General features: G+C 36.6%; 1 protein-coding gene across 9 annotated transcripts in view; it reads right to left on the bottom strand.

The window, feature by feature from the left end:
- Positions 1–22,029, bottom strand: part of LMNTD1 (lamin tail domain containing 1) — a 437,115-nt gene that overhangs the window by 12,405 nt on the left and 402,681 nt on the right. For 8 of the 9 annotated variants that reach the window (XM_082419810.1, XM_082419814.1, XM_082419811.1 and 5 more), the window contains 4 exons: positions 7,473–7,659; positions 6,815–6,934; positions 4,752–4,966; positions 3,979–4,149 (listed from right to left, as the gene is read on the bottom strand). In XM_082419810.1, coding sequence (XP_082275936.1) covers positions 3,979–4,149; positions 4,752–4,966; positions 6,815–6,934; positions 7,473–7,659 — 693 coding nt within the window. Of the gene's footprint in view, positions 1–2,591; positions 3,567–3,978; positions 4,150–4,751; positions 4,967–6,814; positions 6,935–7,472; positions 7,660–22,029 lie in introns of those variants that run through there. The other variant, XM_082419812.1, reaches the window with a different exon arrangement.

The following is a 22,029-nucleotide window of genomic DNA, read 5'->3' as shown; positions in this document are numbered from 1 at the left end:
CAACTTATTGGACAAATCATGGAATTTAGAGTACTTTAACTCCATTTACTCCCCTCCCAGTTTTTGTGCTATTGCTGTTGTTATTATAGGTTAATTGTGTCCCTCCTTAATATATGTTGAAGTCCTAAGCCCTTGAAGTTGTGAATTGGAAACTGGGTCTTTGTAGATGTAATCAAGTTAAGATGAGGTCATACTAGATTAGAGTGTGCCTTAATCCAATGACTGGTGTCCTTAAAAGAAAGGAAGTATGGACACAGATACACAGATCATGTGAAGATGGAGGCAGAGGTTAGAGTGATGTATCTACAAGACAAGAAATACCAAGGAATGCCAGCAACCAACAGAAGGTAGGAAGAGGCAAGGAAGGATAATCCCCTAAAACCTTCAGAGAGAGAGTGTTTGGCTCTGGTGACAACTTGATTTGACTTCTGGTCTCCAGAACTGTGAGAGAATAGATTTATTGTTTTAAACCACCGAGTTTATGGTACTTTGTTATGGTAGCCCTGTGAAACTAATACAGTTGTCATGTATTTAAATTCTCTCTATATTTTAAACCCTATGAGGCAATATTAGCATTGTTTTGTGTAGTGAATATTCATTTATGTTGATCCATGTTTTGACTCTGCATTTTTTTTTCACTTCTTCCAACATCTCTGTGCCTCCTTCTAAGATCATTTTCTTTGTAGTTGAAGTATTTCCTTAATGTGGGTTTGCTGTTGATGAATTCTGTCAGCTTTTGTTTGCCTGAGAATGTCTTTATTTCACCTTATTTTTTGAAGTTGATTTTTGCTTGGTGTAGAACTCTAGGATAGTAGTTCTTTTTAGTACATTAGCGCACTGAAGATTTCATTCCATTGTCTTCTGACTTCCATTATTTGGTTTTCTGAAGTTTTATTATAAACTTCATTATATAGGTGTAGCTTCCTTTGGATTTGTGCTGCTTAGAATTTATTTTTCTTGTTTCTGTGGCTTGATGTCTTTCATCAATTTTTGAGATTTTTGTCATTATTTCTTTAAATATTAGTTCTGCCCCAGTCTTGCTCTCCTGTCCTTTTGGGACTCAAATTATAACTCTACAAGACAGACTTGTCCCCAGTCTCTTTTTCTAACCTGCTTTGTTCTTCTTTTTCTTCTTCTTACTTTTCTATTCTTTCTTTCCTTCCTTCTTTCCTCCTAGATTTTGGAATATTTTCCACTCCACTTCATTTTCAACACTGCTTCTAAAATTCTCTTTGAAATGCAGATATAACTCTATAAGATGCCTGTTTAAAAACCTTCAGTGTCTCCTATTCTGTCTGTCCTTCATCAAACATGTATTAAGCTATTATGTGTCATGCGCTATATTTAGTGCCATTTATGTAAGTTAAAAATACATCAATTATACTATACATGTTTTATGAATTATATATATGTAATTAAAGTGTGATAATGAGGACCAGAATGATTTATTCCTATTTCATATCAGAACTCAAAAGAAGATCAAAGGGGACTTCAAATTTATGGGATTTTTGGTAATGTGAAGCAATATGACAAAATGTTAGCATGCATTAATCTTGAAGGATAAGTACATGGGTGCTTTTAACGTTATCCTCTATATTATCTGTATTTTAACATGTTTAAAAAAACAAAATGTGTTTGGTATAAAGTAAGCATGAGATGTGTAGATGTTTCTTTAAAATTATCTTAATTGTTAGTCTCTAAGCTCTTCTATAATATATTTGAGAGGCACAGTTAAAAACAAGGCAGCTATTCCCAGTAGAAGAGTCACATGCAACTGAGATTCTTTCTTCTGTAACTCAGCCAACTAGCCTATTTATCACTGTAGAGGGGAAGAAGCAGGATTGAAGAAACTATGAGTAAAATTGATGAATTTTTGTTTTATCTCTTTTTTTCTTAGTCAGTTATTGAGGAGTGTGCTACTGATAGCAAATAGCCCAATGGTAGGCAAATTAAAAAGAGACTGGCTAATTAGCAAGGTAACTTTCCCTTGAAGAATCATGTTACATATTTTTTCAAGGAAATGAACTGTTGATTCAGGGACTGCTGTTACCCAATCAATGATCAACAAGTCATTCATAACATCTGTCTCTTTGTGGCCATCTTTCTCAATTGAAATCAAAGAAAAACTCTTAAAATTCTGATGTATATCTGTTAATATTGAAAATTTAATGAATAGAAAATTTAAAAAGTATGTAATGATGAACAGAGACCCTGAAGGTATCAAAGCAACTCTCTTTTAAAATTGTCATTACATAATATACAAATACAGGACTTCCCTGGTGGTGCAGTGGTTAAGAATCCGCCTGCCAATGCAGCGGACATGGGTTCGAGCCCTGGTCCGGGAAGATCCCACGTGCTGTGGAGCAACTAACCCCGTGTGCCACAGCTACTGAGACTGTGCTCTAGAGCCTGTGAGCCACAACTACTGAGCCTGCGAGCCACAACTACTGAAGCCCATGTGCCTAGAGCCCGTGTTCTGCAACAACAGAAGCCGCTGCAATGAGAAACTCGTGCACCACATGAAGAGTAACCCCTGCTCGCCGCAAGTAGAGAAAGCCCACATGCAGCAATGAAGACCCAAATGCAGCCAAAAATAAATAAATAAATTTATAAAAAAATATACAAATACAGTGAAATTTATGTTGAATAGAAAAAATTACTGAATAATCAAGGTGAGTTGCCATCACTATAGAAAGGTGCAACAAGAAAATTTGAAGTCAAATTTCTTTGGAAAACAAGTTGTTCAAAATAAGTAAAACAGTGAAGGCTATCATTAGTTGGCGAAAAACATGAATGTACTTCTTGGAAATCTCAAATCTAACTCATAAAGTACTAAGTACGTGTGTCTATAAATTATATATATGTATATTAAATGTATATGTGTATATAAAACATTGCTGAAAGAGCTCTTTAAATATCAGACACAAGTCTCTTACTTTACAGATGAAGAAACTCAGGCACAAAGATATAGGATACTTAATTTTATGTGATAGAATACATTCAGGAATTTACAGAATTTCCATCACTCCACTTCTAAAAGGTATTATTTTGGAGGTTGCTATTTCCCAACATGTGTTAGCATACTAACATGGTGGTTCTTATACTGTGTGTACAGAATCCTGTGATTCCAGAGAGGTGTCTCAAAGGTCACAGGGAAGGAGGAAAGAAGAAGATGGGTGTAGTGGGTAGTGGGAATCACTCTTCATCTTGGATGGGTCTCCTTTTATCCATTTCATATACTGGGATTCTGCAAAGATTTCATTTAAAAAAGCATCCCTCTGCTAAGTATAAGTTTGCAAATCATTATAACCTCACCAGGATACAGCTGCTCCATGAAAGTCTTTCTCCACAGCTTAGAATCTGCACTGTGTCTAATCAGTTCTTCTTAATCATTTGGCAGCATCTGGTGAACCTCATGGACTTTCTTGCCAGAAAACATCATATAGGCATACATTTTTTTCTCCAAGTTTAGCCAGATTCATGGACATCCTGAAATCCATTAACAGATCCGAGGCTAATAACACCAACTCTAAAAGCTTTATTTAGAGGATTTAAATAAGAAATTTCTGGGTGAAAAAGAATAAGAATTTGGGAATAATATTAGAGTGTGTTTGGAAAAGATGGATATTTTTTAGCACAGCTTAACTTATCGGACCAATTTATCCTGCCTAATGAAAAACAAAATATACTTTTGACCAGACTTCAAGAAGCCTACGTACTCTTGCTGGCCATGCTGTTCTTTGGATTTGTTGATGCACTCAGATGCTGTGCTAGAGCAAATAAGTGAACAGCTCACGGTACTTGCTTTAGAGGCCATCTGTTCTTGAGGATATGAATACTTTGTAATACTTAGAGACTTTTACAACTTAACCACCTTTTCACCAGTTCTACACACACACACACACACACACACACACACACACACACACACACACTCACCACTTACTCTCCACTGGAATAAGTATCCCTTTGACTTACCTGGCTGGATCAGGCTTGGCTGACTGAGACCTGGGCTGTCTGTCTAAGCTGCATTCAGTCATGTAGGTGTTGTGAGGATCAATCAGGGGACAGTAAGGGTGTGCAGAGACATTGGGACTGTGGCACCAAGGGCTGCGATTGGGGAAAAGGGTTGGTGGGATTTCTTTTTCTCTGTAAAAGAAAAATTAAGCCCAATTTGAACCCCAAAGGCACTTCATACAGTGGCATTAATAATGAAAGCTCAATTAGAGTGAATATTCCAAGACCAGAGAATATGGCTTTTCTAGACTTTGTGGGCAGCACCATTATCACATCAGAAGCATTTGCCTACAAATGAATAACATCAATTCTGTTCTTTCAGCCACAGCCAGCTCTTGATCCAAGATGAAAATTCTAGATGATGCAAATCTTTCTCCACGTAAGCACTGCTAAAGGTGTGGTGATAACTTCATCTCTGCACTACTCCACAGCCTTACCTCTAACAGCAGTGCTGTTATGGAATGAAATGACCAGAGGGGTCTTAATATCACCCAGTGAAAATTGCCAGCCTTTATCGTCCCAAGAGTATACCCTACTTGCTGTGTTTTTATGTTTTAAAACATAAAAGCTACTATGGTTTTTATGGTCTTATTCAAAATAGGAGTTTTTTGGTCTTTATTGATTTACCTGTTCATCATATATCTACTTGTCAGCCAGTCACTCCCACCAGCTCAGCCCTTATTAATTGTGGGAAGGACTCAATTAAAAAAAAAAAGAAAACAAGCAACTTTTACCTTGTAAGAGAAGCTCGAACTCGTTCCACCTGATATTTTGAGATATCTTTCTTAGATTGATCTTGTTTTTCTTTAGTTGTAGTTGTAGCTGCTGGCCAATGAAACATGTGCCTTTGAGATGTTGGACTTACTACTGAGCATCTGTCACATTCAATGTCAGTCTCTAATTTCTCCCATGCTTGCTTCCAGTGAATAGGAGTGTACCAGGCAACAGCCTAACAAAAATGATTTATTAACATGAAATACTATTGGAGTTAGATAGGTTTTTTTTTTTAAATGACATAGGCTTGTTGCAATAAAATTTCAAAGTCAAACTGTAATGTCATTTACGTACTGCGTAAGGATTAGTGAAACACATGATGAGGCTGTAGTAAGACATCCTGGCCTTAGTTTCCAGTTGTGAAAATTACAAGCTGCATTACCTCAGGCAGATTAGTCACCTACTGTCTTGGGCTGTGTCCTCATATGTAAAATGGGGAGGGTGGTGGTGAGGGTGTTATATGAGGGTGTGGTGAGATTCAGTTAAGCTACTGAATTTTGTAACTATAAAGAACTATGCAAACAGTAGTTGTAATATTAATAAGTTAAATTTTTAATAGTTAAGAATCTATCTATCTATCTATCTATCTATCTATCTATCTATCTATCTATCTAATCTTATTTGAGATGGGGAAATGGGCATTAGAACTAAAGACATGGAGAGGAAACCACATTCTCCAGGCTAGAATCCTAGGTGGGCAGGTTTTGTTTTTGTTTTTTTTTGGTTTCCTGAATATGTGGCATATATGTGCACATACACGTGCAAAAATTATTCAGAAAAATCATGTGTAGGGACTAATAATTATGTTTTTGTTCAACATGAGAAAAGTTAGGCACTGAAGTGTGCCCTATCATTCTACTTGTTCTCGTGATCTGTTTTTAGTTTATAAAATTAGAGGTTTGGGTTGATGCTGTAACCATTGCAAAACCCTTTGTTTGCCAGCTAAATAGACATAAAAGCAACACAAAGCAAGTTCAGCTAGGCTAGGCCTACAGCAAAGAAAGAGAAAGATGAAATCTTTCTTAAAAGGTTTAATTTCATGGATCACAGCAGGAAAACCCCACTTTTGGTTCAGTTCATCAGTTAGGGATTCTCCTTTTTTGCAGCTCAAACATAGATATTTGCGTGGCAAATATGTTTATGATCTTTAGAGTGCCATCTCTCTCAATTAGATTGTAAGCCTTTCCTAGCCAAGGGCAATATTTTATTTCTTCCTGTATTATAGGGGGCTTAAAAACATCTGACGATAATGACAGTGATAATGTGATAAAATGATAAGTTTTAATTTCACCTCTGGAATGTTGACCATATGAACCTTGTAGGCTCTTTTGTCTGGTTTTATTTTACTTTTGCCATTTTGCCCATCATGTGACCTTGAGCAAGCCATTTAACTTTCCAAGCCCCATTTTCTTCCTTTGTAAAATGCTTAAATAATCTGAGAATCAAAGGAGATAATGTACATATAAATAGCCCTTCAATGAGTTCCTACTGCACAGGAATGGTCTGTTCCATATCTGAATCTCTAATAGAAAAGAGTGTATTGGGAAAGTCCCAGGCATTGAACCATATAAGATGTCTATTAAATTTCTGACATATAATATAGAGGCTACAAATCATATAGGACAACAATGTGGTTGGTGAAAAATATCTAGCCCTGTTTAAAAATCAGTAGACTCGGGGCTGCCCTGGTGGTGCAGTGGTTAAGAATCCGCCTGCCAATGCAGGGGACATGGGTTCGAGCCCTGGTCCAGGAAGATCCCACATGCCGAGGAGCAACTAAGCCCACAAGCCACAACTACTGAGCCTGCACTCTAGAGCCCACGAGCCACAACTACTGAGCCCGCGTGCCACAACGACTGAAGCCGCACGCCTAGAGCCCGTGCTCTGCAACAAGAGAAGCCATCGCAACGAGAAGCCTGCACACCACGATGAAGAGTAGCCCCCGCTCGCCGCAACTAGAGAAAGCCCGCGTGCAGCAACGAAGACCTGACGCAGCCAAAAAAAAAAAGAACTGGACACTGACTTCACCATTAGGTTTGCACAGGATTGTTGTACAATTTGGGCTTGTCCTAAATCTGTTTTGTTCCTTCCAAAGAAAATCTGACGGTGGCTGGTGCTTTGCTTCAGATGCTGCTGCCCAGACCTGTGAGAAAATAGTTTGTTAATAACAATTGCCATTGGAGTTCAACATAGTTTTATAAATGTCAGAGGGTTATTGCAACACATCTTTCTAAACAGGTGAGGTTTTTAAAATATAATGACTGTATAATATGTAATGTCAAGCTGTGTAACTGAACAGCTACTGTATGTGGTATAAAGAAAAGCCCAAGAAAAAGGGGGGAACTCTCCAGTGTCACCTAAGCAAACCCTCTCTTTGTTTTTTCTTTAAAGATTATGTTTGTTTAGTTTTAGGAACTTAGGTATTTTATTTTGATAGTTAAATCATAAAAGCACAAAGTACTGTATGCCAAATTGAAGAAAGCTATGGAAACTTAATTATGAGTATTAATTTATATCCAGAGATGGACAAAGTGGCACAATTAACCAACAACAACCAAAAAATCACATTTAACAGAGAGATCAAGGGATGAAGAAACCACTGGTGCTAAGCCATCATCTGACTGGGTAAATGAGTTTTTCCTGAACAAATCTAGTTCATAGTATTTATATCTTATACTCACTGTTACCGTGGAATTGGCCTGCATTATGATATTGGGAAGGAACTGGTACAGAGACACTGTTTGTCCATCCACATTTTGTCGGAGAATATGATTTCCAATTTCCAGTTCTTTGTCAAGGGAAGAGTTAATGAGCTTCACGCATAAACCTTTGACATTCACTTCAGCTATTTTAATGTCTCCAAGAGCACTAGAAAATAAAACCCAAAGATTATAAGGTGCCTTCAGAAGAGCGTGTCTTTAGCTCTGAAGGACTGAATAATAAATATGCTTTGGAAGTTGTTCCTAAGCTGTATATTCTGTTGGACAAATTCCATGTAGAAATAGTGTATTTTGCGCCTTAAGCAAATGGCTTGATTTCTTAGTTCTGTTTGTTTATCTGTGCAACAAAATGATCTTTCACATAAAATAAAGAAAACTGTAAAAATGCTTTAGGTGGGCTTCCCTGGTGGTGCAGTGGTTGAGAATCTGCCTGCCAATGCAGGGGACACGGGTTCGAGCCCTGGTCTGGGAGGATCCCACATGCCGCGGAGCAACTGGGCCCGTGAGCCACAACTACTGAGCCTGCGCGTCTGGAGCCTGTGCTCCGCAACAAGAGAGGCCGCGATACTGAGAGGCCCGCGCACCGCGATGAAGAGTGGCCCCCGCTCACCACAACTAGAGAAAGCCCTCACACAGAAACGAAGACCCAACACAGCCAAAAATAAATAAATAAATAAATAAAAATTAAAAAAAAAAAGGATTGCCCTTTGCGGGGGGGGAAAAATGTTTTAGGTATCAAGGTAAAAATGCCATTGGGAGGTACTATTATTATTATTTAAATTTCCTACTGTTCTTCACAAGAAACACTGAGACATGAAACTCTCAAGTAGATCAAGAGGAAAGTTAAACTATTTAGTTTATTTCTCATAAGGTTACTGTGAACATGAATTGCAACTATGTGCTTAAAAGAATTCTGCAAACTTAAAACATACAAATATAAGATGGTATTTTTTCCTCTTCTAACGTGTCGAGAGCTTAGTATGTATCAAGGACCAGGTTAAACATTTATATATTAACATATTTCAGAGTGTGGGTCACAACCTATAAGTATTGGTTTGGCCAAAAAGTGCCTTCGGTTTTTAAGTAAAAATAAAAGACACATTTTTCATTTTCACCAAGAACTTTATTGAACAACGTATTCATCCTTTTGTTCCACTATCTTCTGCCATTTTTCAGGCAACTTCATAATTCCATCTTCCCAAAACTTTTTATCTTTTTGAGCAAAGAACTGGTCCAGGTGCCTTTTACAGTCTTCCAGGGAATTGAAAATTTTCAGTAAGAGAATTTTGTAAAGACCTAAATAAATGGAAATCCAAAGGTGCAATGTTTGGTGAATACGGCAGATGAATCAGAACTTCCCAGCCAAGCTGTAACAGTTTTTGCCTGGTCATCAAAGAAACATGTGGTCTTGCCTTATCCTGATGGAAGGTTATGTGTTTTCTGTTGACTAATTCTGGATGTTTTTCGTCGAGTGCTGCTTTCAGTTGGTCTAACTGGGAGCAGTACTTGTGGGAATTAATCGCTTGGTTTTCTGGAAGGAGCTCATAATAAAGGACTCCCTTCCAATCTCACCATATACACAACATCACCTTCTTTGGACGAAGACCAGCCTTTGGTGTGATTGGTGGTGGTTCATTTCGCTTGCCCCACGATTTCTTCCATTCCACATTATTGTACAGTAACCACTTTTCATGGCCCATCACAATTTGTTTAAAAAACGGAACGTTTTCATTACGTTTCAGTAGAGAATCGTATGTGGAAATACGGTCAAGAAGGTTTTTTTTGCTTAACTTATGTGGAACCCAAACATCAAAGTGATTGACATAACTAAGCTGGTGCAATGATTTTCAATGTTTGATTTAGATATTTTGAGTATGTCGGCTATCTCCCGCGCGGTATAACGTTGATTGCTCTCAGTTAATGTCTCGATTTGATCACTATCACCTTCAACTGGTTTACCTGACCATGGAGCATCGTCCAGCAAGAAATCTCCAGCACAAAGTTTCGCAAACCACTTTTGACACATTCGATCAGTCACAGCAACTTCTCCATACACTGCACAAATCTTTTTTTGCATCTGGGTTGCATTTTTACTTTTCTTGAAATAATAAAGCATAATATGCTGAAAATGTTGCTTTTTTCCTTCCATTTCAATATTAAAATGGCTACACAAAAATTCACCAATTTTGATGTCTTTTTTTAAAATGCATGCTTATATGACAGCTGTCACATACAATCTAACAAAATTGTTTTGAATGAAGTTAAAGACAACTAAGTGCTACTAGAGTCATCTTACGGAAAAAAGAAAAACGAATGAAACTATTGGCCAACCCAATACGCCATGAAATCCCTTTGGTGGGTTAGGGCCATAATTTTAAAAATGAAATATACCCCTACCAATAATAGGAACCAATACTTATGATGTGCCAGGCACTTTAAAAATATTATCAACATATCTATGATTTCATATCTATAATTCCAAAATGCAAAAATATCTGAAAAACCAAAAGCTTTCTTTAAAAAACACACTTGAAGCAAAATCTGACCTGAATTCCTTTGGTGGCAAAACCTGACCTGAAACTGAGGAGAGGCTAGTTACTGTCTTCGTTCATGACTTGTGTGACTATTCATAAATTTGGCTGTGGAAAGATTACTGTTTGATTTTGGATACTTCTCCAAGCCCTATTGGGGTGTTATGTAATATGTGTTCTAGTCACCATATTACTTTCCTAAAATCCTCCAAATTCTGAATTTGGAAACATGTAAGTCTCCAAATGTTTTGGTAAAGGCATTGTGGACTGGTAGTTATCATTTAATTCTCACAAAAGGCTACATATTTCTTACTGAAGTTCACCATCAAAAATTTGAAAAAAACTGTATTATCTCATTTAATTCTCACAACAACCCAGTGAGACAGGTACTATTTTTAGTCCCACTTTATAGAAAAGGAAACTGAGGTTTAGAGAGATTAACTGCCATGTCCAAGTTCTCCCAATAAATGTTAGTTCTTGTTCTTCTTTTTCAACTAGTAAAATCTCAAAGAAATTTGATCCAACCATTCAAATTGTTTAAATTTTGTACACACCCTGGTGGTTGAGCACTGCTAGAAAATACACACACACACACACACACACAGTATAGACCGCTGCCACCAGATGAATTAGTGGTCTCCAGCCACATGTGGGCCCTTAGTGATTGGCAGCAAACTGTGTTCTTCATAAGCTGAGCCAGCACCTTCTGTCATTCCCTCAACAACATTCAAATCCCTGCCTCACATCTCCAGTTTTATTGTCAGAAAATGATCTCACTAAGAAAATAGAGCCATCAGAGAGAAGTGTGTTTTCCTGCTTTCCACTTAGAAGCAGGTTCACCCATGTCCACACTGACCTCTTCGTTCCAGCCACCTCGTTTCAGTGCAAGAGGAGCCCTTCTCCCATCTAAAGTGAAACTCTGCTTACCACCTCCTGCTGCTGCTTTGGTGTTTCAGTCCCATTCATTTTTCTCCTTTCACACCAACCTCTCCCTCTAGACTGCCTCTTTCCCCCAAATATGTACATATCTTCCAACTGCTATAACCTTAAAAAAGAAAAACACAATCCTCCTCTGGCTTCCACTTCCTACTGCCACCACAACCGAGCTTTTGGAAAGACTACGGCATGAGTTCTTCATCTCTTATTCACTCCCTCAACCCACGACCGTATATTTCTGCCTTAGACCAAGATGAATAATGCCCTCTTAAATTGATCATCAATTAGTAAATTGAGTGGTAACTTTTCAGTCTTTGTCTTTTTTTAAATAGAGGTATAATTGACATATAACATTATATTAGTTTTGGGTGTACAACATAATGATTCAGTATTTGTATATAAGGCAAAATGATCACCACAATAAGTCTAGTTAACATTGATCACCATATATAGTTACAATTATTTTTTCTTGTGGAAAACTGTTAAGATCTACTCTGCTAGCAACTTTCAATACAATACAGTATTGTTAACTGTGGTCTCCATTCTGTACATTACATCCCAATGACTTATTTATTTTATCTGTACATTACATCCCAATGACTTGTTTATTTTATAATTGGAAATCTGTACTTTTTGACCCCCTTCTGCCATTTTGCCCACCCCCCACCTCTTGCTTCTGGCAACCAATCTGTTCTCTGTATCGATGAGTTCGTTGTTTTTTTTTTTTTTAGATTTCATTGATAAATGAGATCATGTGGTATTTGTGTTTCTCTGACTTATTTTACTTAGCACAATGCCTTCGAGGTCCATCCATGTTGTTGCAAATGGCAAGATGTAATTCTTTTTTTATGGCTGAATAATATTGCATTTTATATTTATACCACATTTTATTTACCAATCATTCATTGATGGATACTTAGGTCGTTTCCATATCTTGGCTATTGTAAATAATGCTGCAATGAACATGGCGGTGCATATATCTTTTTGAATTAGAGGTTTTGCTTTCTTCAGATAAATACACAAAAGTGGAATTGCTGGATTATATGATAGTTCTGTTTTTAATTTTTTGAGGGACTTCCATACTGTTTTCCACAGTGTTTCAATTTACATTCCCACCACTCAGTCTTAGTCTTAATGTCTCTGTGATATCTGCCTCTGCCAGATAGGTCCTTCTCTCCTTGTTTCCCCAAGTCCACTGTTTCTCTTCTACCAGTCTGGTTGCTCCTTTATAGGCTCTTTTTCAGATTTCTCTTCCTTCAGCCATTTCTCAGATGTGAATCCCTGGGATTCTGCCCTTAACCCTCTTTTATTCCCATTACACTCTATATACTTGATATCACCCACAAACAGGGCTTTCAGTAACCATTAATACACTGATGACTGCTAATCCTTTTCCTGCTGAGCTTCAGACCCATAGAAACAACTGACCCCATAGAAAGAAAGACCCCAAAGATACCTCTAAATCAACATGCCCCAAAATGAATTCATAATTTTAGGAAAGTAGAAAACCTATTCCAGGCAATTTCATCATCATCTATCCTGTTGGCCATGCCTGAAACTTCTATTACTTTCCTGCTCTCTTATCCTTCTTGCCTTATCTGTGATGATGTTCTATTAATATTACTCTTTAGTATCTTCTGTATATATTTCCTTCTCTCCATCCCTATTGCTGCTGTCTTCATTAGGCTCTTATCACCTCTGTGTCACAGTGTAACAGTGTCTTAACTGGTTTCTCCAGTCTTGCTCCCTCCTAACCATTCAACATTTTGCTTCCAGAGCAATCTTTGTACAAGGATAAATCCTTCAAAGTCTGACCATTTCTTTCTAGAGAAAACAGCAATGTCACAGCATGGAAACAAGGCCCTACGTAATCTATCAGCCTCTTTAATTCCTTTTTTTCCCTACTTCCTATCTTTGCTTAAATTGCAACCACAAGAATTTCTCACAAGACTTGTGATAATTCATGTCATTGCATGCTTCACCCATTGCCTATGCATGCGCTATTCCTTCTTCTTGTTCCACAACACTTGAAATTTTCAGACTTCTTAATACTTAATATCTTGGGTACAAAATATCTCATTGTTATTTTAATTTGATTTTCCCTGTTTATAGTTAGTTGAGTAAGCTACTTATTGGCTACTCAGTTTTCTTTTGAAAATTGTCTTTCATGTAATTTAGTCCATTTCTATAGGGTTGTTTTACATTTTTATGATGGATTTATAGTATAGTATGTAAATATATACAGAAATTTTTGAAAGAACTGTATGGTAATAAGTGGGTATTATCCATGTTAAGTTGCTATGTTGGTAATAACTTGCTATGACAGCAACAGAAAACATACACTTCTTATGAATTGTAGAATCACGGTGCTAAAAATATTGCCTGCAGCTTTGGTCCCAATGCCCTCACCAGAGATTTATTCCAGAGTTTTCTATTTTTCTGTTGATAAACCAGCTACCAATCTTTTTGTTGTTCCTTTGAAGGTGTGTCCTTTTTCTCTGGCTGACTAAGATTTTCCTTACTTCTCCTGTTTTAGAAGTTTTTCTACATCGTACCTAGGGTTCCCCCCCCCCCCCCGCATGTTTTCTCTTGCTGGGAGTTGGTAGTGTTGCTTGTACCTGTGGCTTGATGTCTTTCATTTTTGGGAAAATTCTCTGCCAGTATTTCCACCAATACTGTTCTACCTCAGTCCTTCTCTCCTCTCCTTAGTGACTTCAATTACAAGCATTTAGATTTTTAAAAATCTTGCCCTAATTTTTCCTAATGCTTGTTTTTTCTAATCTCTTTGCTCTCTATAATTCAGCCTGGATGTTTTCTTCTGAGAATGTTCCAGTTCAATAATTCTCTCTTCTGTTGCATCAAATATACTGTTAAACTCATCTACTTTTGAAATAGTAATTTCTGTTATTGGATTTTTTTTTCTAGAATTTCCTATTGATTCTTTTGTTTTTAGTTTCCAGTTCTATGCTAAAAATTTTTATCTTGTCATTTAATTCCTTGACTATTTTAGTCAAGGTTATTTAAAAATCCCTGTCAGATAACCATAATATCTGGATCATCTAGGCCTGTTTTTATTGTCCATTTTTAATCTTACTATTGGGTCAACTTTTATTGTTTGTATGCCTTGTTATTTTTGACTTAGTGCCTAGTATGATAGATTAAACATTGCAGAGGTAATTTAAAGCTATGTATAATGTTTTCTTGATCCAGAGAGGATTTACTTTAACTTCTGGCAGCCATCTACGTTGGGGGGAAACAACTTTAACCCAATCAGGGTGTGAAATAATTTGACACTAGGCTTTGGCCCCAATTAGGCTGGTTTATTTTGAAGATAGCCTTAATACTGTGTGTACCTTTGAAGTTACAACTGAAAGCCTGGGGTGTTTATCAGTGACCATCCTTCTTGACAGGCCCTGAATCAAGCCAATTTTTATTCACCCAGTCCTGTGAGACTGCCAAAATCTCTGAATAATTTCTCAGCCTCTTAGTTGCTGCTTTCAAATTGACAACTGTTTTGAGGAGAAAAGTGGCTCCAAATGTCAGGCTGTCACTCTGAGTTTCCTCTCCTAGAAGAGGACTTGTGAGAATATAAGATGTAAAATCTATGAAATCTTTATGTATTTATTTATTTATTTGGTTGTGCCAGATCTTAGTTGTGGCAAGCAGGCTCCTTAGTTGCAGTTCACGGGCTCCTTAGTTGTGGCACATGGCTCCTTAGTTGTGGCATGAGAACTCTTAGTTGCAGCATGCATGTGGGATCTAGTTCCCTGGCCAGGGATTGAACTGAGGCCCCCTGCATTGGGAGTGTGGAGTCTTAACCACTGTGCCACCAGGTAAGTCCCAATCTATGAAACCTTGATCTACACTACCAAACTGCATTCAGTGGTCTCACTTTATACCCATACTACATTGTATGAGGTTGCCTGTTTTGTAGAGAGGTTCACTTTTGAGCAATGTATATACCTGTTCCTTTCTTTTACATTACTGTTATGGTTCTTACTAAATTGTAGATATAACATTTTTACTCTTATTTGATAGCCCTAGAATTTCTCTGTGTCATCCTCATTCTAGTGTTACTGAATTCTCTGTGGGATGTTTTTATTTTTTGACAGAATTCCTTTTTGTTTTTGAGACTTGCTTTTTCTGCCTGGGAAGATGAGCAGTAGTTTAGTTTTTCTTTTAACCAGATAAGACCCTAGAATAGCTCAGTTATCCTTTTGTTATCATATATGTAATTGGATATGTACAGTTGCTTTTCAAAAACATTTCATTATTCAAGTGAAACGTTTATTCATTGATGTTAAATTTTTATTTTATGCACATAAGTAGAATAAATTAGCTTGTCTGAAAGAAAAAAATACCATTGTTCATATCAGGGCTAGCCACTTCATTTGCCTTCCTTTTGATATAAGGCCAAAAGTTACAGGAAAATACTTCACATAATACATGGAAATTCACTGAGCCAGGGCTGTTAATCTGCTATCACACAGCCTTTTGTAGTTATCTTTTTTTTCTTCCCTGTGAGCCTTCCCATTTTTGTATAGTAGGAAAATGACTTGAAACCTCTAAGTTGTGACTGGCTGAGAGTGTAGAGTGATGTACCAATCATTCTGTCAGTAGCCTTTGCATGGTCTTGACTTATAGAGATTGAAAAGACAAATGGCTATATCACTTTTTTAAAAATGACAATTTTTCATTATTTAAGCTCTGATTTCTCTAGTTGTTGGAGTCTACTTGATAGCTCCATGCTACTTTACTTATCTGCCTTTAGATTTTTGCTACTCTAAAGTTTACTAAACTTGTCTTTAGCATTTCAGTTCTTCCAATATGTATCTACCTAACATTATCTATGAAAATTGGCACCTGTGTTTATAGTTGCCATTAACACAAGGCAAGACAAAGACCACATGATCACACTTTTTAATCAGATGCAGGAAAAGCATTTGACAAAATTCAACATCTTTTCACTATAAAAACTCTCAAAAAATAGGTAAAGAAGGGACATACCTCAGCACAATAAATGACATATATGAAAAGCCCACAGCTAACACAATCAGTGAGGAAAAACTTCCTCTAAGATCCACAAAAAGGCAAGGATGCCCATTCTCACCACTGCTGTTCATCTTAGTACTGGAAGTCCTACCCAGAGAAACCAGGAAAGAAAAAGAAAAAGAAATGCCAAATCAGAAGGGAAAAAGTGAATTATCTCTGTTTGCAGATGCCATGATCATATAAGTAAAAAACCCTAAGAACACCACAAAACAAATTCAGTAAATTGTAGGATGCGAAAATCAACATACGAAAATCAGTGGCATTTCTGTACACTAACAATGAACTAACCAAAAGGGAAATTAAGAAAACGATCCCATTTATGTTAGCAACAAAAGAACAAAATAGTTAGCCATTAACTTAACCAAAAAAATGGAAGATTTATACACTGAAAACTACAAAACACTGATGAAGGAAATTTAAAAAGACACAAATAAATGGAAAGACATTCCACGTTCATGGATTGGAAGAAGTGATGTTGTCAAAATGTTCATACCAGTCAAAGTGATTTAGAGATTCAATGCAATCCCTATGAAAATCCCAATGGCATTTTTAAACAGAAGCTGTAAAAAAAAACCTAAAATGTATGTGAAACTACAAAAGACCCCAAATAGCCAAAGCATTCTTGAGCAAGAACAAAGCTGGAGGTATTACACTTCCTGACTTCAAATTATATTATAAAGCTAAAGTAACTAAAACAGTGTGGTACCAGCATAAAAAAAGACATATAGACCAATGGAACAGAATAGAGAACCCAGAAACAAACCCACACATTTATGGTCAACTGCTCTTCAACAGGAGTGCCAAGAGCACACGATAGGGAAAGGATAGTCTCTTTAATAAATGCTGGAAAAGTGGATATCCACATGCAAAAAATGAAACTGGACCTCTATCACACACCATACACAAAAATCAACTCTAAATGGGTTAAAGACTTAAAGGTAAGACTCAAAACCATAAAACTCCTATAAGAAAATATAGGGGAAAACCTTCTTGACATTGGTCTTGACAGTAATTTCTTAGCTAACACACCAAAAGCACAGGCGAGAAAAGCACATATAGAAAAATGGGATTACCTCAATTAAAAAAGCTCCTGCACAGCAAAGGAAACAATCAACAAAATGAAAAGGCAACCTACAAAATGGGAAAAAAATATTTGCAAATCATATATTTGATAAGGGGTTAATATCTAAAATATATAAGGAACTCACATAACTCAACAGCAAAAAAATCAAATAATCCAATTAAAAAATGGGAAAGGACCTGAATAGACGTTTTTCCAAAGAAGATATGTGAATGGCCAACAGGTACACAAAAAGGGGCTTAACATCACTAATCACAGGGAAACGCAAATCAAAACCACAATGAGATATCACCTCACACCTGTAAGAATAGCTGTTATCAAAGAGACAACAATAAGTATTGGCAAAGATGTAGAGAAAAGGGAACCCTGTGCACTGTTGGTGGGAATGTAAATTGATGCAGTGCTATGGAAAACAGTGTGGAGGTTCTTCAAAAAATTAAAAATAGAACTACCATATGATCCAGCAATCCCACTTCTAGGTATTTGAAGGAAATAAAATTACCATTAGTTGAGTTATCTGCACCACCATGTTCATTGCAGCATTATTCATAATAGCCAAGACACAGAAACAAAGTGTCCATTGACAGATGAATGGATAAAGTGAATGTGGTATTTATTTTATAAATACAGTTGATTATTGAACAGTGCAGGGGTTAGGGGTGCCGACCCCCCACACAGTGGAAAATCAGCATGTAACTTTATAGTCGGCCTTCCATATCCATGATTCCACATCCACAGATTCAGCCAAATACAGATCATGTAGTACTGGAGTATTAATTGAAAAACATCCACCTATAAGTGAACCCATGCAGTTCAAACCTGTGTTGTTCAAGAGTCAACTGTATATATATATATATATATATATACACACACACACACACACACACATATATATATTATGTATGTAATGGAGTATTATTCAGCCATAAAATGAAGGACGACCTGCCATTTGTGACAACATGGATGGATGTTGAGCACATTATGCTAAGTGAAATAAATCAGACAGAGAAAGACAAATACTGTATGGTCTCAGTTATATGTGGAATTTTAAAAAGCTGAATTCATAGAAACAGAAATTAGAACAGTGTTTGCCAGGAGATAGAAGGTAAGGGAAATGGGGGAAATATTGGTCAAAAGATAAAAACTTCCAGTTATAAGATGAATAAGTTCTGGGAATCTTATGAACAACACGGTGACTATAGTTAAAAATACAGTATTATATACTTGAAAATTGCTAAGACAGTAGACAGTGGATCTTAAATGTTCTCACCAGAAAAAAAAAAAGGTAATTATGTGAAGGATGTGTTAACTAATTTTATTACGGTAATCATTTCACAATACATATGAGTATCAAATCATCATTGTGTAAGTTTACACAATGTTATTTGTCAATTATATCTCAATAAAAAACCCCAAAAGACAAAAAAATGAAGTTGTACATCTTAAATATATGCAATTATGTCAATGATATCTCAATAAAACTGTCTAAAAAAAGTGAAAGAAGAAATGGTTATAAGCAGATCCATACTACAAAAAACGTTAAAGGAAATTCTTTTCAGGTACTAGCATAATTATAATGGCTGGAAATATAATTTATAGATCAAAAAAATAAACAAAACAAACAAACAAAAAGAACTAAAAAGCAAAGAAAAGCAGTGAAAATACATAAGGGTAAATATATAATATTTTTCTTATCATTTAAATTTCTTTAAAAATTGATTATTTAAACCAAAATAACTATGAGTATGGGATTTACACCATATGTAGAAGTAAAATATGTGACTGCAGAAGCACAATGGCTGGGAGAAGAGAAATGAAATTATAGTATTCTAAGGCTCTTATACTATTTGTGAAGTGGTAAAATATAACATGAGGGTAGTCTGTAATAGGCTCAAGATGTATCCTATAAACCTGGAAGGAACCCCTAAAGTAAAAGAGTTATAGCTAATCAGCCAACAATGGAGATAAAATGGAATATAAATAATGATTAATTTCAAAGAAGACAGAAAAAGAAGAAAAAGAGAACAGAACAGTTGGGACAAATAGAAAACAAATAACAAGATAACAGAATTAATTAACCATATTAAAAATTACTTTAAATCTAAATTGTTTAAATGCCCAAATTAAAAGACAGAGATTGTCAGAAGATGAAAGAGCAAGCCTACTGCATGCTACCTATCGATACAAAACATAATATTAAATATAAAGACACTAATAGGCTAAAAGTAAAAGGATAAAAAAAGATATACCATGCTAACACCAGTAAAAGAAAGCTGGAATGGCTATATTGATATTAGACGTAGTAGATTTCTGAGCAAAGAATAATGCCATGGATAAAGAAGTTTATTTCATAATGATATAGACATCAATTCTATATTGGAAGAAGATATAACAATCCTAAATGTTTATACACCTAAAAACAGGGCTTCAACATACATGAAACTAAAACTGATAGAAATGCAAGAAGAAATCAACAAATCCACAATTATAGTTGGAAATTTTAACACCCCTTTTTCAATAATTGATGGACATAAAATCAACAAAAAAGACAATAGACTTAACACCATCAATCAATTTGACCTGATCAATATTTACAAAACACTCCACTCAACGATAAATATATTTACCAGAACATTTACCAGGATAGACAATATCTGCTATAAAGCAAGTCTCAATACATTTAAAAGGACTCAGTCATATAAATTATGTTCTTTGACCACTATGAAACTGAATTAGAAATCAATAACAAAAGATATCCGGAAAATCATCAGAACTGGAAAAAATCTGTAAAATATTTGGGAACTAAATAATAGACTTCTTACTACTCAAGGATCAAAGAAGAAATAAAAATGGAAACTAGAAAGTATTTTGATGCCACAGCTAAGTGCTGAATCTTGGGCAGACTGTCCCTGGGAGGGGACTCAATCTAGCTATGCAGAGATAGCAAGGAGAGCCTGGAGTGTGTTCTGTGTGGAGCGGCGGTGGCCACTGTCAGCACACTCAGGAGTACACAGCAGCTCTCCCAGTGAGAGTGCCCTGGGCTCTGCCCACTCCATACTGCAGCTTAGCACTAGATCTGGGTCCTGGAAGAAGACTGCCACAGAGGCAGCCCAGATCTCAGGCAGCAGCTGAACCACCTCAATTCCTGCAGCCACAATACCTCAACCCCCAGCCCCAGCCTACTTCACATCACGGCTTTGCACTAGATTTAGGACAAACACAACAAAGAAAGGTAAGTGACCTTGGTGCTGCTTCTGAGCAGAACCATGGACACCTACACAAGCGGTGCATAGGTCCTCTGTGACTGCACAGACCTCATTGCTTCAGCAATCACCTCCTTTGGGGCAGGGCATGCACTCAAGGGCAACAGAGTCTGACTGAACCTGATCCTCAGGGCTTCTGCTCCAACAACTAGGGAGTAGACCCTGCTCCTGACAGGGCAGCAACAGCCATGGAACAGAGAGGAAGTCCAGCCTCACAACCTGCACAGGCTCTACACACTACAACACCAACCACACCCCTATCAAGGGGATAACGGCCAGCACACCTTTAGGAAAGACATGGCAGATGTCCATACCAAAAGCAGTCTTCACACCAAAAAAGCTGGACACACAAAGTCTACACAGGGATGTTCCCACATAAAAACACCTCTTGAAGTGATGTTCAACACCGCAGCAATCAGATAAGAAAAATTGAAAGGGAAGAAGGTAAAACTGTCAGTATTGCAGATGACATGATACTCTATATGGAGTCTCCACACAAAAACTATTAGAACTAATAAATGAATTCAGCAAGGTAGCAGGATACGAGATTAATATACAGAAATTTCTTGCATTTTTAAACATTAATAATAAAGTAACAGAAAGAGAAATTTAAAAATCCTGTTTCAAATCTCATCAAAAAGAATAAAATACTTAGGAATAAACTTAACCAAGGAGGTAAAAGACCTATATGCTGAAAACTATAACACAGTGACAAAGGAAAGTGAAGATGATTCAAAGAAATGGAAAGATATCTCATGTTTTTGGATTGGAAGAATTAGTATTGTTAAAATGGCCATAGTACCCAAAGCAATTTACAGATTTAATGCAACCTCTATCAAAATACCATGACAGTTTTCTCAGAACCAGAACAAATATCCTAAAATTTATATGGAACCACAAAAAAACCAGAATTGCCAAAGCAATACTGAGGAAAAAGAACAAAGCTGGAAGTGTAACTCTTCCACACTTCGGACTGTACTACAAACCTGCAGTAATCAAAACTGTGGTATTGGCACAAAAACAGAGTTATGGATCAATGCAACAAGATAGAGAGCCCAGAAATAAACCCACACACCTATTATCAATTAATGTATGACAAAGGAAATAAGAATATACAATGGAGAAATGACCATCTCTTCAACAAGTGGTATTGGGAAAGCTGGACAGCTAAAGCTGGATGTAAATCAATGAAATTAGAACATTTCCTCACACCATATACAAAAGTAAAGTCAAAATTGTTTAAAGACCTAAATGTAAGACATGACACCATATAACTCCTAGAAGAGAACATAGGCAGAACATAATTTAACATAGGTTGTAGCAATATTTTCTTAGATCAGTCACCCAAGACAAAAGAAATAAAAGCAAAAGTAGACAAATGGGACATAACCAAACTTAAAAGCTTTTGCACAGCAAAGGAAACCATCAACAAAACGAAAAGACAACCTATGGAACGGGAGAAAACAATTGCAAATGATGCAACCAACAGGGGGTTAATATCCAAAATGTATAAGCAGCTCATACGACTCAATAGTGAAGAAACAAAAAACCACATCCAAAAATGGGCGAAGACCTAAACAGACATTTTTCCAAAGAAGACACATGAAAAGATGCTCAACATCGCTAATTATTAGAGAAATGCAAATCAAAACCAC

This window comes from Balaenoptera physalus, assembly GCF_965194825.1.
Source record: "Balaenoptera physalus genome assembly, chromosome: 13".
Taxonomy (NCBI): Eukaryota; Metazoa; Chordata; class Mammalia; order Artiodactyla; family Balaenopteridae; genus Balaenoptera; species Balaenoptera physalus.
Note: the sequence above shows the minus strand (reverse complement) of the source record. Positions and strands in the feature narration are given on the sequence as shown.